Source organism: Erigeron canadensis, chromosome 8, assembly GCF_010389155.1.
Source record: "Erigeron canadensis isolate Cc75 chromosome 8, C_canadensis_v1, whole genome shotgun sequence".
In the NCBI taxonomy this organism is placed as follows: Eukaryota; Viridiplantae; Streptophyta; class Magnoliopsida; order Asterales; family Asteraceae; genus Erigeron; species Erigeron canadensis.
In genome coordinates, this window is record NC_057768.1 from 27,125,897 (window position 1) to 27,143,791 (window position 17,895).

A 17,895-nucleotide genomic window follows, 5' to 3' on the forward strand; every position below is an offset into this window, starting at 1 on the left:
TTATGATGTGTCGCTATATATATTAGCTTAAAATTTTTACCAAATTAAATATATGTTATATTTAAAGCAATACCTTAAACGCATCTAAAAGTTTATAGTATTGAATACATATATTTAATATGCACAAAGAAAAAGGTCAAATGAAAGTTTTCAATATATTTATTGAAACCATAAAGAAGAAATTGTGCAAAAACCAAATATGGATACATAACGTTACGGGATATGACCATAAAAATATTTGCAATATATTGTTTGGAAACCCAAATGAAAAAAAGTGTGAAAAAACCAATAAGTTACCCGTTATAGAAAGCCCAAACGGGATGCGATGTGACAAAATCCGAATAATGGTATAGTTCGAGATATAGAGATAAAAAGGTTGTAATATATTGTTTGAGAACCCAAAAGGAAAAAGAGTGAAAAAAACCAGTAAATAACATGTAATAAAAAGATCGGACATGATGCAATTTGGTAAAATTTTACCGAATGTTACTTGGATGAATAGTAACCACATTTGTGAGTTAAATGTCATCCTTTGATTTCCTTTAATAGTATGTATGATAATATGACATGTTTCTTCCTCCCCAAAGAATATATAACTTTACAATACTCAAATATGTATAATCTATTTTTATATTTTATTTATATATATATATATATTAAAAGTCAACTGACCTAACTTTAATTGACCAATCACAACTTTTAATTTTTTTAATTTATCTAAATTAGCACATGTCATAAAATAATTTACAATTTTTGTTTTCCATCATCAATTTACACTTTAAACCTTTTTCTTAATTTAATAATTTTAATGAATTAAAATATATAAAATATAAAACTAGTGTTTATCCCAATTATCAAACTAATTAAATAACTAAAAAGATATTTTTAAGTAAATAAAGAAAACCAAGTTTGTTTACAATTAGTCTTTATCCAACTATAATTATAACTTATACAAGTTATTTTTATTTATAAATTATCGTATTATCAATGATTATATATAAAAAAAGATAATTATCTAACTGATAACAACTATATAATCAAAAACTTTTATGAAAACAAATATCACAACAAAAACTACAAGAAGTTTCTTTAATTATATGGTTAAGAAAACAACTACAACAGGTTGCTTTTTACATGATATTGGTAGATGAACAAGTTAATTAACCCTTTTGTCAATATACTATTATTACATTACATTAGTTTTATTTTTATTACATTATTTATATTTTAATTTATTGGTTTATTTTTTCAAAAATTTAATTACATTCTTTATATTTGAATTTTTTGGTTAATTTTTTCACAGCCTTTTCTTGAATTACATATATTTAATTTATTTTTAATATGCCATAAATAACACGGGTCTAAATCTACTATTAATCTAGCTAGAAGGTGAGTAAATTAAAGACAATCAACTTTTCTAATATTTAAGCTTGATTAACAAATTACGTTATATCAAACAGAATCACACTTTTAAATATTTGTACTATTTATTTTAATTTATTGGTTTATTTTTTCAAAAATTTAATTACATTCTTTATATTTGAATTCTCTAGTTAATTTTTTCACAACCTTTTCTTGAATTACATATATTTAATTTATTTTTAATATACCATAGATAACACGGGTCTAAATTTAGTATTAATCTAGCTAGAAGGTGAGTAAATTAAAGACAATCAACTTTTCTAATAATTAAGCTTGATTAACAAATTACGTTATATCAAACAGAATCACACTTTTAAATATCTGTACTATTTATTAATAAATAAAATATAGAATCCAAGGTTTCCATTGTATTTAATATTCGTCTTATTTTATGGATGCATATGTCACTAGCTTAATAATCAGTATCGACCAATCTCCGCATATTCAGTAGATTTAAGATTTAATTTGTCAAACTATGATAACATAAACTTGACTCATTCTAGCTTTTCAGTTGAGTGGTAGGAATTCTTACCTATAATTAAAAAAATAAGAGTTTAATCTATGTTATATATGAGATTACGAGTATAAGTTTAGAAATAAGAGTAAAAATAATATAATATTGGTCATTAATGAAAAATCATAACATAAACTTGAAATACTTTTCAGAAAGCACTCTAACATTTTGTATCAAGTAAAAAAGTGTCACACGTAGTGGTAGTGGTGCACAAAAAAAACCCGATTAACTTAACCAACCCGATAAAAAACCGATTAATCTAACCGGTTAGTAACTGGTACCGTACAAACCGGTTACAGGTTACTATAAACTGTCGGTTAATTAGAAACCGACTTTTACTTTAAAAAAAAAATCAGTTATTAACATGTTAACCTGTAACCGGTTATTTTAATAAAGAATAAACGGTTAACCGGTTATATATTAGATATATTATTATTTATTAATTATATATATAATTTTTTTTCTGATCAAAATTCCTATCCACCCAATGTGACCAGCTGAATGTCAATAATTCCCATCCAACCCATCAATTATATTAATCTGTTTAATAAAAAGAAAAACAAAACTCAAGTGCAGGCATCGACTTTTTTTATGATTCACGAATATTAATCGGAGATTTAGACTTTTAGGGTTCTTCTGTTTCAATTGTGAGCCACCATTGTGAGCCACCATTTTGTTCAATTGTCTTTCCCCAAATCAACACAATTAATCTCTTCTCCAACAAATCAACAAATCTATTTCTCCAAATCAATCACTTTATAATCCCCAAATCAATCACTTTTTTTCTCTTTCTCTTCTCTTTCACTGTTCGCAAAACACAGAAACCGCCTTTTGATTTCAGTTCTTGTTTTTGTTCGGTTAATTTGTTTCTGGTCTAGTAATCATGTTTCTTGCTCTTTCGGTTAATAAAAACCGGTTAACTGATATAGGTTAACCTAGGTTAACCTATATCAGTTAACCGGTTTTTATTAACCGAAATCGGTTTCACCGGTTAAGGTTTTTACATACACAAATCGGTTATTTAGTACACAAATCGGTTATTTAGTTATATAGATTAACTGAAGAGAAAATAACATGAATACCCAAAATTTATTTTAAATATACGAAAATACCCAACTTTTTTTGAGTTTTCATAAAATACCCATTAAATCGCAAATCGCAAATCAGATTTGCGATTCAGACCCTAAATCGCAAATCGCAAATGAGATTTGCGATTTAGACTCTAAATCGCAAATCAGATTTGCGATCTGCGATTTGCGATTTTGAGATTTTTCAAGTTTATGCTTGATATAAACAGATCGATATCCAGCTCTATTACATCACCTAATGTTAGTACTTTTCTTCATGTGGCAAAGGCAAACGATGTGTCGATGCTTTGGTTTAAATTAGGGTTACAAATTTCATATAAACATATCAATATTATTAAACTCTGTAATCAAGTAATTCAATCATAACAAGAAAATTATTCTACCAAAATTACTCGTATTAAATATATCAATAATAGTAGTAGTAGTAAATATCAATACGCCCTTGCATTGAAACTGCAATGAAAAATTAAGAAAATAGGGTCCATGGGGAAGATTGTAGAACTTTGGTGAATATGTCTGCATCCGGTATATTGTGCTAGTGAGACAGTTAATGAAGAACGTGAACTTGGCCAGTTGCCACTTTGTCATAGCCGAAATTAATATCGATCAAATCATCAAGTTATGGTTTGTTTCATGGGTTTGTATTGTACTAGACTAGAAGACAAGTAGACATTTTGACATTGCTACGGTGGACAATGGAGCTGGATAAAAATAGAATTCCCTTTTCATTAAAGCAAAACATCGACACATCGTTTGTCTTTGCCACTTGAAGAAAAGTATTAACATTAGGTGATGTAATGCAGCTGGATATCGATCTGTTTATATCAAGAATGAATTTAAAAAATCTCAAAATCGCAAATCGCAGATCGCAAATCTCATTTGCGATTTGCGATTTAGGGTCTGAATCGCAAATCTGATTTGCGATTTGCGATTTAATGGGTATTTTATGAAAATTCAAAAAAAGTTGGGTATTTTCGTATATTTAAAGTAATTTTTGGGTATTCACGCTATTTTCTCTTAACTGAAACCGATTATTACTTTAAAAAAAATAACCGGTTTCAATTACTAAAAAAATGACCAGTTAACCTATATTTACACCTCTAGTCACATGTGATTCTTCATTTGCTATGGTTATAAGTGATACCTTTTTAAATAATAGACTATAATATTTATCAATCATCAATGATTGAATGAAATTGAAAGCAATATTGTATATTGTGATTATGATGATAAGGAAGAAGCGATATATTATTGTTGGGTCGAAAATCGACCAAGTTTAATTTATTCAGAAATAGTTGAACTTCAGTGAAAAATACTTCTATAGAATTCTGAACCTTTTCAGAATAAATTCACTGAAGCTTCACTTCAGTTTAGATCAGCCTAAACTGAAAGCATTCATTCTAAAGTCGAAGATTGAAAACTAAAGAAAGAGAATCATCTCAGACGAGGAGCTCAGAAGCCGATTCTATCTAATGGAAGACTGAAGGATCTCAATATAAAAGTACTTACAACACTTTTACACTAATTTCGAGGAAGCCATTTTAACTTTATCTCTCTTTACGCAGTTAATAACATTATACCCGGTAAAGTAAAAGATTGAGTAAAAGGTTAGGGATAAAGTGTAAAATGTCACATCAAATGACTTTCACACTTAACCTTAACATACACCTTTTAAGGAATCAATTTGAATTCCTTAAATGTATCCCAACCACGTATTGTACGGTCAAGTCCACATCAACATGGACTTTGCCTATAAATACAAGGCTTCTCAGAACTTGTAAAATGTTGGAAACTTTGGCATTGCAACTTGTGAGATATACTTTAAGTAAATCTTACGAGTATTTCGAAGTTAATTAGATCACGTGTATTTCAAGGTTGTTTATATATTTTTACACTTGTGATTATCTTTGTTCTGCAACAACCTTTGTATTATGTTTATGTAAATGAATAAAATACATTGAAAAATATATCGTGTCTCAGTGCTACATACTTGATTATATATATTATTTATATAGTTTTTGCCCTTTAAGTTTCTCGCATTACTTTCAGTTATTTACTTTGTTGTTAATATCCATATCTGGATCGCATTCTGAACTGGTCATATCTCATGTTAGATTGCCCTTGAAAATCATGATGGAAACATGATGCTAAAAGCATACTAGTTAACCATATAAATAAATTGGTATCAAGTTGTCATGATATTAAATTATTGATACAAATCCATGATGTAAAAAGCCCTTTGCAATATTGTATATTTGAATGTTAGATCGACAAGTACAACCATTCCTACGGCTAGTTTCAGCCATTAACCTAGCTAACTACCACAATATGTTTATTTATGATAAAATTTGAACCTAAAACGTTTTGTAAGCAATATTACATTATTACTTATAGTCACTAACCATTGGGCGGTGATCTAATTAAGAGAAACAAACAAATTGTTTGAATATTCACCCTTCTATATTTATTAATCTCTTATAAAACAATCTGATCTCCCTAATTTAAGGAATTCAACACTATTTTCAATATCTCTAAACTACCCTTAAATAACCCTAACAAAATATTTAAAATGATTAATTTTTGCACCTTATTATTTTTCACATTTAATCCTCGACTTTTATATAAAATGATAACCATGTTAGATGCCTTATCACCGCATCTCCGTAAAGTAAGCTAAACAATTTGTATTACCGTTACGGAATCTCACACATTATAAACATTTGTCGCTGCAACGCGCAGACACCCTTCTAGTAGCTTATTTATACATATCTACACACTTAAAAGTTAAATGTGTAAAATAAAATTCGCTAATTGATTAGTAAACCACCATATGTACGCACTTCATGTGAGCTTGAGCTAATATATAAAACTAGTGTTCAGGCCCGTTCAATATACGGGTAGTCTTAAAATATATTAATCAAAGTTAAAAAATTAGAATTCAAATATATTAAATAGATACCGAAATCAACTTGAAAATTTGCTAGCTGAAAAACCACTCCATATGTCAAAATAATCCTAAAATCTATCGTAATAGGTTACAAATACAAAATTTAATATATAATATATAGATTAGTTAAGTCATATATCACAACTTAATCGATACGAAAATTAAAGAAGAAACATATGAAAATTAACTCCATATAAATATTGATTCCAGGTTACCTTTTTTTTCAACTTAAGTTAAGTAAAAAATTTATAGTTTCTTATATTCTAAACGTGTAAACTATATAATTTGAAAAATACATACCAATTCATCAACAAATACCATCTCAAATGCTTTGGGGTTAAGTGTAAATTGGTGACGGAAAATCAAAAAGTGTCAATTAATTTAAATAAATATTAAAAAATAGAGGATTAATAAGGAGAAAGGATTATGCTAAAGGAGGGAGATCAAAGATGTCAAGTGTACCCTCAACCTTCTCTTTTAGTTATATTATACATTCAACTTTTTATATATAAAAAGTAAAAAGACTTTCCAGTCAAAATCCAACAAAATGTCTGATCAGACTTCAAATTATAGTTTACATGAACATGTACAGCCTTACAAGTAACTTTAGGTTACGTACTTAAACAATTGACTAGCGATTCCATTGATATCATGAAACACTTATATAATGTACGCGCCTAACTGCCTATCATCTTGGTTTAGAATTTGTCGTAACAATTGTTTATAACTTACTATCGACGAGATTGGTTATCATTATTTGTTGTAGATTGTTTATGCGGTATACAAGAAAATATCAAATTGGGAGTTTTAGTGGTTGATAAAATGCTAAATGTAGCTTTTAAAAGCTACACTTAACGTAAATAAAAAAAATTGTACTCTGTAACTTTTATATTAAATATTAAAAATCTACCAGTATGGTACCCATATAATGCGGCGGTGGTAGTGGGCACGACGGTTTTTGGAATAAACATTATTCGATTCGAGTGATAAAACATCCTCAATCGTCCTGTGGAACATGTAAGAACATTAAAGCATAATTGTTATTGATTTCGGTTTCCCATAACAAGGTGATTGAGTAATAATGGGATGAGTAATTCGGCTAGAACATGATGCACAAATTTGAGAGGAATACATACACGAATTTTAGGGTTTATTATGTGTTGGGATTAACCTTAACTTAGGGTTAATAATTCTCTATTTATAAGGAGAATATTTACACATTCAACCCCTTTGGTGTTTAATGTGTGCATCATTAGTCCTTTTAGTTTACAATCACCTAATGGGAAATCATATACTACGTCTCTAAGAGTAATTAAGTCCATTATATATTTACTAGACATAGGGATTTCAGTTATCGTCAATTATCATATCAGGAATGACACATGATCAGTGACGGTCAAACTAACGTGGTTCCAACAGTATTGTCGGTGACGGTATTATTTCTGGTGGTGGCAATGTCAAGTTTCAAATTGTGTAGGTTAATGTAAATGTGATAGTTGAATATTTAAAAAGATAAGGGCTTAAAGTGTTAATTATTAAAAATATGTCAAAGGCAATTCTGGTAATTCAAAGACAGAAATTACTAAAAATAAAAAGGGCTTTTTTGCTTTATAAAGAAGTAGAGATAAAGCAAATTCTTCCCCTATTAAATATTTCTGTTTTTAAAATAACTTATTTGCACTTGGACTTTTGTGGTTTTTTTCTTTACGTGATTACTAAAAATCCCTAATAAAGCAGACCGCCTTCCCCACCACTGTCGTCGCATTGCACGGATACCATGCTCGTTATGTTGTAAACTGTTTCTTCAAAAAGAGTAACTAAAATTTGTTATGTTTACAATGTTATTTGTTACGAGAGCAAGTAGCCGCGCGTTGTGGCGGTGAGATGATGGGGTGATAGGTCATAGAGTGTGATAGCCAAATGCCTTAGCCGTACGGGCTCCGCCCTCGGATTTAAAAATTCATCGAAAGTATATCGAATGACATCTCTAATGAAAGAGCATGAAATTTTAAGAACACTCATATAATTTTTATAATTTATCGATGTACGGTTTTTGAGATAAAAGATTTTGAATGAATTGGAGGAATAAATGATTTATGGAGGAGAGAGAAAACAAATGATTGATTGAGATTTTAGGAGAGAGAAAAAGTGTTAGGTAAATATAGAATTGAAATATGTGCATTTTGGAAAAGTAAATGTTGAAACTTAAAATGTAAACAGGAAAGATTTACTTTATAATATTTTATAATATAATATAAATATAGATAAACACATGGGAAGAAGCTCCGGGATATTGACAAAATAGAAAAAAAAAAACAACCTTTTCCAAAAGAACAACAAAAATGAAAAACGACTAAGATTGGATAGAGATACGAATATCAGTATGATACATTGTAGGGCCAATACGATGAGAGTCAAAGTATGTGATTGGTTTTTGGAAACGGGTCAAACTGGAAAACATATGAGAGGCGCGGAATATAACGGGCTAATCCGATGTCTATGTGAAATCATATTAGATGTGTTTGACGAACATAAAATTTATACTCGTATTTAATGGCACTAAACAGTAATCTAACCATCTAATATGTGGTAATATTCTTTTAAGAGTTCGTGATCATATATAACTTTCTTTATAACCATATAAAAAAAGCTAATAACCCTGTGTATTACGCGGACAAATTTTAAAAAAAAGATTAATTTGATATAACAAATTTTTTTTAAAATGTCATATAATCCAATAATTAAAAAAATATAAATAACTATTAGCATTTAAAATCTTCAAACGTAAAGATACTTCTTAAAGGATTAATAAAAAAAAATCAAAGTTTAATTAAATATTAGTTAATAAGGCCGGGTTTAACCCGGGTATTTTTAATACTCCGTAAAACTTTTGCTAATATTTACTTGATTTTTGTGTAATTGGCGTAGACTTGATAAAGATTAATGGGTTACCGTTATCACCTCTACGAGACTAACCATCTTTTATATTCTAAAAAATATATATTTTATTATATACACATTAAAAAAATGAATTTTCAAACTTTAAAATATTAAAGTTAAAAAATAAATGGAAAATATTAAAAAAATAAATTTAAAATACAAGATATTTCATGATGTCATGATTTTATTAAAGGCAAATGTAAATGAATATTGAATTGACACATTGGTTTTTTTTCTAAAAACAGTTTATGTAAACAATCTTGTTTTATTAATATAAGAGATGATCTATGACTTAATTAATTGAAAATAAATACGAGTAATTAATAAGAAAATGTCAAATAATGACAAGTAAGTTTTATTTTAATAAAGAAAATGTTTTCTTTAGAAAATTATGACATCAAAAAATAAAAAATAAAAGTAAAATTTAATTTTTTAAAACATGAAATTATTATGACATCATATTTAAATAAATAAAAAAGAAATAATTTTTTAGAGGAGATTTGGAGATGTCATGTAAGCAAATTCTAAAATATGTTTATGTAATCATAATCTTGTTTTATTTGACATGTAGATTTTGACTCAGCTACATTATCTATCTAAAATAATCCTCTATAATAGATAGATGTCAATTTACAACGTTTTATAGCTATTTATATATATGAATAATGTATATATATATATAAGTTCGCCTAACAATTTAATCATGACTTCTGGTAAAATCAAAATGATGAAACTTAGAGAGAAAATTCGTAAATTACACTTGTCATGTATCAAGTAATTAGGAGTATTAGGGGGTGTTTGGGGATGCATTTTAAAACGAATTATGCGTTATGTAAAATCAGAATCAGAAAATCAATCTAGATAATCCAATCATCTGCGCATTTAGTGTTTGGAAAATTTAATTATATAGTAACAACTAGGGCTGTAAACGGTTCGGTTCGGTTAGCTAGAAATTTTGAATCATTTTTCGGGTTTCGGTTCGGTTCGGTTAGTTAGAAATTTTGAACCGTTAAGTTCGGTTACCCGAAAAAGTCGGTTAATTTCAGTTTTATTTTCGGTTAACCATTTATTAAAGTTATCCTAATATAAAGTTTAAGTTTTAATTACAATAATCAATTTACATTGCATTAATTAATTTTTTTTTATATATAATAGTTATTTAACTACATTAATATTTTGTTTTATAAATAAATATACATTTTATCTAATTGTGAATTACTTTTTTCTAACGTTTTATTTATATAATGCAAGTTTCTATCTAAGAGTATCATGATTTACTACTTAAAATGTCTTTTATATGATATTACTAATGTTTTTGATAAATATCTTAAACAAAGTTAACAACTTTTCTTAAAAAGAGTATATATATATAAGAAAATTACTTATAAAGATAATGATAAATCAACGTAATTGGTATGCCTAAAGTTGTGCCTAATTATAAGATGATGACATATGGAAAAATCAGGGGGCAAGATTAAGAAAGAGAATTAGTGCATTCCACATGTCAAATTCCTAAGGTTTTAAGCATATCTTTAGGCACACCAATTAGGTTGATTAATCATTTTCCTACTTATAATATTCAAAATTAATTATAGATTGTGAAAGAAAGTTTAGTAAAATTGTTAATATCTTAGACAACAAATACAAAAATTTAGCTAAAGAGATATGTAAATGATGTATTTATGGAATACATATATGTGTAAATATACATATATATGATTATATGTAGGTATATATCAAAATTCGGTTCGGTTCGGTTAACCGCGGGTAATGAATATTGAAAACCGTAACCGAACCGTTACACTTCGGTTTTTATGTTTTCGGTTTTTTCGGGTTTCGGTTTTTCTGGTTTTGGTTTTTTCGGTTTTTTCGGTTTAGGATCACGCGGTTCTGACCGGTTTTTCGGTTTTCCGGTTCATTTCTTACACCCCTAGTAACAACTTAGAGGTGAAATGACTCTAATGTACATGTTTATTTCATTCATCATCGATACCTTTTATCTTAACATCTAATAATGTATTTTCATAACAAATTGGGGTAATGTATTTTTATTGAGAATACTAATCTAGCATGTACGAATGAGGCTCATATAAAACTATTGTATCCTATATCCTATTAAGCTAGTTATAAAAGTTCTAAACGACAAAGCTATAATTGTATACCAAAAAGTAGCTGTAAACTAGCATATGTAGTAAGCTATCATACGTTCACGTTTTACGATATATATTTTGGTAACAATGAAATTCTTTTTTTCTTTTTAATTCAAACGAGCATGGTACCCGCGTAATGCGACGGCGATGGTAGAAAAGACGGTCTAGTAGTGTCGGTGATGGTACTATTGGTGGTGATGGTAGTGTTAAGTGGTGTAGATGGAATTTTTTAGAAGATAAGGGCTTAAAGTGTTAAGTATTAAAATAAAGGTTTATGGTGTAAATTAATTCATTAAGGGCAAAGTTGGTAATTTATAAAACTCTTTTCATAGTGAATTTTTATTCAGGGGCAATTTAGTAATTTCGTATGTGACATATGAGTAACTATTTCTATTTTGAGGGGGTGCATAATAATCTTTATAAAGGAGTATAGATAAACATGAATTGTTGTTGGCAGTGTTTAAATTACTACTCGACTACTCGTAAACAAGAATAAATGGGGGTATATATGTAAATCTAAATAGATGAAGTTAAGCCGTTTTGTTGCAGCATGGGCTGTGTAACTTATTCAAAACCACGTTTTGTTGGCATTATAACGCAAATAATTGATTTTAGACAATTTTTTTTGACAAACACTATTTATTGATTATTTGTGTTATTAAACCACAATAATCTAATAATCATCTTTGTAACGCAAATCTAAGCACCATCTAAATTTGGTTATTTTTTTTTAAATAAAGATATGTCATTTGCTTTATAAATATGATTATTGTATGAGTTCAGAATTATTATAGATGTAACTCATTTAGGTGGGTTGATCATTGATTTGTTTAAGTCAGACTATAGACAAGTTTTACATTCAAAAGTTCACGTTCAAACTTTGGTAAGATATGCTTTTCTTTCTAGCGAGTTTAAATGGATATCTGCCCGCATTGGACTTTTCAACGCGAACCTGAATAAAATAATGTATGTGAAATTGACTTATTTAGTGGTATATGGGATTAGAGGTTCTCATCCAATTGACTTATTTAAATCAAATAATTCACACCTTGTGAAGGAAAAAAAAGTTAAATAAATAAAAATCATTATAAAAAAATAAAGTTTTCACAATAACCCCCCATCATGCATTTCTGATAAAGCCTTTTTATTCGGACCATTTTGATGACATCTCAATCAAATCATAATTAGATACGAGTATACGAATAATAAATAAAAAAAAAAACAAATCGGGATGAAATAATTATAGCGAAATGAGTAAGAAAGGAATATATTGTAGGAAGGGTAGAAATTATTATATGGCCGAGGTTGCGTGGTGTGTGGAAGGGAACTGGCGTCGTTGGAACATATTGCCATATATGCCGGTGGCGGCAGCATGGACCCAATTAAACCAAGCTTTTTTATAATTCTTTCTTCTATTTTATTATTGATAAAATAATTTAGGTGAATTTTGGCTCAACAAATTCAAAAAAATTTACCAAAAAGAATTTGTAATTATATTAACTTAATACGGAATTTTAACTCCTAGATCAAGAATGTCGTAAAATGTATAAAGTGAAAATTATAAATTTAAAGCAATATCTCACATTCATTAATATTCAATACGTTAGTTATAATAATAATACTAATATATATAGTAGGTACAAATAAGTTCTCATGTATTCATGATGAAATTGATGGTTGCTTAAGATATACTGTAATATACCTAACCATAACGGTAGGCGGTAGCAGTGGTTCGACGCCACCAAGGCACCAACAGTCTTTGAACGGGACTTAAATAAGCCCATTTATAGGGTGATACAACGTACTTATCATCAATATCAATGATCAATAATAAAATGGTTTTGCTAAACGCACTTCTTCGGGCGGTAGTTAACGTGTATTAAATAGTTGTACACTTACCATAAAATTCAAAGGTGAGCTTTTGATATGAAAATATACAAATTTTTATGCACGTTAAATGCAGCCTTTATGATTGTGTTTAACATTTTCCATAATAAAATATATAAACAAAAACCAATACATATGTGAGAAAATTATGCAATTTAAAAAAAAAAATATTAGGTTGACACACAATGTACAAACAAAAGTTTACAAAATTTTATCCAATCAAATCAAGACATTTTTTTCTTTCTTCCTTTCCTTTCGTATCCTTATTTATTGATCTACTAGTTCTAATAGCCGTACGATGTACGAGAATTATATAGATTATATCATAAAGAAATTCGAATATGACTCATACATGATTCGTGAGTACGAAATGGTGGTTAAATTAAATCGATGATCGAAGCTAAATTATAATAAACATTTTTGATAAATATAATATATGTTTAGTTAAAATTTTGGATTTACCTTAAAATTTTAGAACCACGTCAAATTCGAAACTTGTAAGCATAGTTGATGATGACAATAGCCTTGTGATTTCAGATCGTAAACTCAAAATTTTGAACTCTTCGTGTTAATAACTTATTATAATTAATTTAAGTAATATGAGTTAAAGAATTGAGAAAGAAAAAGAAACAATTTAGTAATGAGAAAACAATCAATCAAATAAGGTTATAATGTCTTTTGTATTAATAAGTCAAGAGTTCGAGTTTAATTCTAAGTCTAATAAGGAAATTGAATTTATATAAAACAAAAAAAGCTAATTTAACAAATTGAATAAATTAAAAGAACACGTGTCGATCAAGGATTACACCACGTGTCATTTTAATAACATGTCAATCTTGTTTTAGTTTATTGGTAGATATTACATGTCACATTTGTATCATTGTATGTAACCATTTGTTTCTAAATGTTTTTTTTTTCCGTGAAGTTACATTCATAAGTTAAACTCGATATACTTTTTATTTTGTGTATACCATGATGATTTTTGTAAGTGAAACAAAGAATAAGGAGTGTGCTAAACTATTAATCATAACTTTTAGAATTAATATCAAAAAGTTGATCAATTTTATATTACTTTCTTGTTTAATTTGGTGATTAGGTTCGGGTTTTGGCAAGGGTTGTATTTTTGAACAGGGTTTGGGATTTGGACAAGGCTTGGGCTTTGAAAAGTTTAAGAATTATGGGTAGACGTAGTATAATGCAAGCCAGAAGACTCAGAGCTCAGACAGTCAGACGTGAGGTATTTTTAATTTTTGCGGGCCTGCTTAAGTTTGAGTATAGGGCGGAGCCCAAAGAGCACATAACTCCAACTAAAGTTCACTTGGGCCATAGAGGGCTGTTTCCCCTCAGTCCCTCACTTTCCTACGTATTAATCCGCCCCTTCTCGCTACACTACTCGGTAATCACTACTACAATCACAAAATTAGTTAGTGAGAGGGACACTTGGTTCGGTTTTGTTATATGCTATCGGAAATTGAACCAATGTGTTTTGTTTTTTAAAACCAAAATGAAACCAATCGGTTCGTTTTGGTTCAATCTATTTTTATGGTGATTACAACGCAACCCATACCATTATTGTCAACTCATATTTTTAACAATTTTGTTATATCACATCAATATTACCTTTTTCAATTCATATTCCTTAATTCAGACCAACCCACATTTATTAATTTTCAGATAAATAGAATATGACAGGAATCACGATATCATATGATTAATTTGTCTTTGACACCGCACATTCACCTTTCCTTGCCAATCCACTTCTGTTTCCAGACCCACATCTTTGCAACCCACATCCAACCCACATTGAAGGGGCGGCCGCGGTGTTTCAACATGGGTTGGGTATAACTTGTGCTCCAACCCACATCCATATATATCACCCTTAGGTTTTTCGATTTTCCGTTTTTGTTTACCTTTATATGAGATCTAAGAGTACAACTTGACTTGATCTTCATAAAAAATGATGAAAGATAAATTATTCTTTATAATATTTCATACAATAAACATTTTTAGGGCCATGTCACTATAAACCCCACCCCACAAAAATTTATAACTTGTATCAATTTTATCCTCCGTATGGTTTTATAAGGACCTCCCATCATCTATGTCCTTAATTTTCAATAATGGGTGCATTAATAGTGTACCAACCGGTTTAATACACTTTAGCAGTTTACATTCATGGAAAGATGACTATGAAGTCAATATGGAACATATTTTAAGCAATAAAGTAACCTAGACCACTAAAATCGAATTAATTAGTCACAAACACAAAAACGATACAATAAGAAGAAAATCGAATACAGGTTACTTTAATTTTAGATTAATTTAGTAAAGACAACTAAAGAAATTCATACAAAATTTCACATTTACCATAGGAGCCAAAGCTCAAGAGCAAACCAAACAAGTTAACGATTGTAGCGTACTAGGCACCTCGTACTTGGTTTTATCAGTTCAAGTTATAAGTTGAAGTTTGTTATCAAATTAAGGAGGAACCCTATAAAGAGTAATCGGAAATTTTGGCTTATGACGTAAACTCATGAAAGAGTCAAATCTCATATTCGATGGTTTGCTAATCGGTTAGCATTGCTTAGTTAAATCAACCATGACCATTATGAAAAGGGAGAAACATGCCTAAGAGAACATTCTTTAGATAATTGATCATTTTAATTGCTTTATTTGTTTAGTTACTTATTAGAGTACATTTTTAATAAGTTTTCTATTCAATAAGAACTTATAAAGCCTTTCTTTCCCCACAACAGCACTTAAAAATCGTTTTTTTTTTTTTTAAATCAATTGTTTCATTTATTAATTGATTTTGTGGTTGATACTTTGGTCATACTTATCATATATAATTGTGTTTATAGTTAAATTTTGGCTTTGATCCAATTCAATTCATAGCATTTTCCATCCCTCTATTGATCGAGACAATCGACTTTAGGGCTTTGTTCACTATATATTATACTTTCATAAAAACAACTTAACAAAAGAGAAAACTTCGATTTACTCAAATTGTCGCTGTGTTTGGCAATTAATGTGTACAAGTAATTACATGAAAAATGAAAGTGCAAGAGGTATATTAAAGACTCAAAACTTGAAATTGAATTATATATAATCCATACAAAAAAAAAAAAAAAAAAAACTTCGATCAATTCATCACCGTGTAGATGATTGAGAAGTAAAGAACGTACTTGTGACAATATATATATATATACATCATGATATAGAAATATCTATATATGAATTAAGGAAGAAAACTAAAATAAAATGCAAATATAAGAATCGATCTCATGATCATTGATCTTGAAAATCTCATAATCCAAAGTCCAGAAACGGTTTTTCAAAATTGCCGTTCGATTGCTTTAATCATTGTAAACAAGCTTTAACTTCTTGAAGACATTCGGTTGAACATCTTTTTGAACTTTGAGTTCTTGAAATTGGTTCTTTCTTGGATCCACCAACAATCCACGTTTCTTTTGCAATATCACATGATAGTTTGTAAAAATAATCACCTTCATATTTCATCAACTCCATCAAATTTTCCCTTTTCTTTTCATCATCATCATTCTCATTATTATGATCACAATCATGATCATCTTTGTCGTGTTCTTCATCATTATCGTCATCATCATCTCCTACGTCTTGCTTCTTTTCTAACAAGCTTTTCGTAGGTGCTGAACGACATCGCATCAACAAGAGTGCATTTGATGGTGGCACACATGGAGCTTGAGTTACATCATCATTATTGTAATCATCTTTATTAGGTGTTTTAATTTTTTCTTTTCCATGCAAACCACAATCTTGATTCTCCTCTAAAACCATAAACCATTTTGAAAATGTACTTTTTGATGATCCCACTTCATCTTCGCCGTCTTCATCTTCATCTTCGTTTGAAATAATATCTGCATTTGGAAATGCACCAAAACATCCTAAATCAAATTTTAAACTCCTCAAAGATGTCAAGAATTGCATGGATTCTTTCTTGAACCCTATTACATCACCCCAAGTTGGTTTCTTTTTATCTTTCTTGCTATTATGAAGTCTCTCAATCTCTTCCATAACCGATTGCCAATTCTTGCATGATCTAGACTTGGGCCGAGCCTTGATCTGTCCAACACAAGTCACTTTTGGAGAGGTTGGCTCAGATAGCTCGGACCCAACTTGGTTCCTTTTGGGCCATAAACTACAATCATGACCACCATTACCTATTGATTTTCCGCAATGGTGGTTTTTATGTGTAGTTGAGGAGGATCTTGATGGGCTAGAAATTGTTTTCGGCATCAATGTAAGATGAGATCTTGTGGGAAAACACACTAACAGATCTGTTGAAGGAGGCCCTTTTACTTCTCTTCTTTTCATCTCTTCTATTGAATTGGGTGTTTTAATTTGTAGTTGAGATCTTGTTGATATATAATTAAGTGTGTCCCTCTTGTGAAAATAGGCTGTATTTTGAATGAAATGGACATAAACGAGAGGACTTATATCAAGCAATGTGACCACTACTTTTATACAACCCTCTCTTTTTACACTTTTAATATGACTACTTTTGCAATATTCAAATAGCGTCTTCACAAGATAACTTCTGTCTGCGTCAGCCTTTTAACTTTTTCTTTATTATTGTGCAGAACTAATTCGACATGAGAAAATATTATCTGCACAAGCAGCAACCTTTGTTTTTCTTCTCACAACCAATTAATCATATATATAAAAATAAATAAATTTTTTATAAAAAATTTCCTGCTTGAAAAGCAAGGACTGTTTGTTTCAGTAAACAAACATCATCACTAATCCTAGTGATATCTATAGACGCTACAAATAATATTTCAATTATTCACGCTTTAAGTGAACGTGTACAAATTATAAAATTTTATCACGCTTTTATTTGTGTAAAACTATATTGAATTAAAACTGTGTAGAAATTTATCAACACTAAAAAGTATGAATCTTTAAAGG

The 17,895-nt window shown here is 29.1% G+C and overlaps 1 protein-coding gene across 1 annotated transcript; it reads right to left on the reverse strand.

Moving 5' to 3' along the window:
- Positions 1-16,308: 16,308 nt before the first annotated feature.
- On the reverse strand, positions 16,309-17,301 carry LOC122610532. Its single transcript, XM_043783511.1, has one exon. The coding sequence runs from the start codon at positions 17,299-17,301 to the stop codon at positions 16,309-16,311; it is 993 nt and encodes a 330-aa protein (XP_043639446.1).
- Positions 17,302-17,895: the final 594 nt, after the last annotated feature.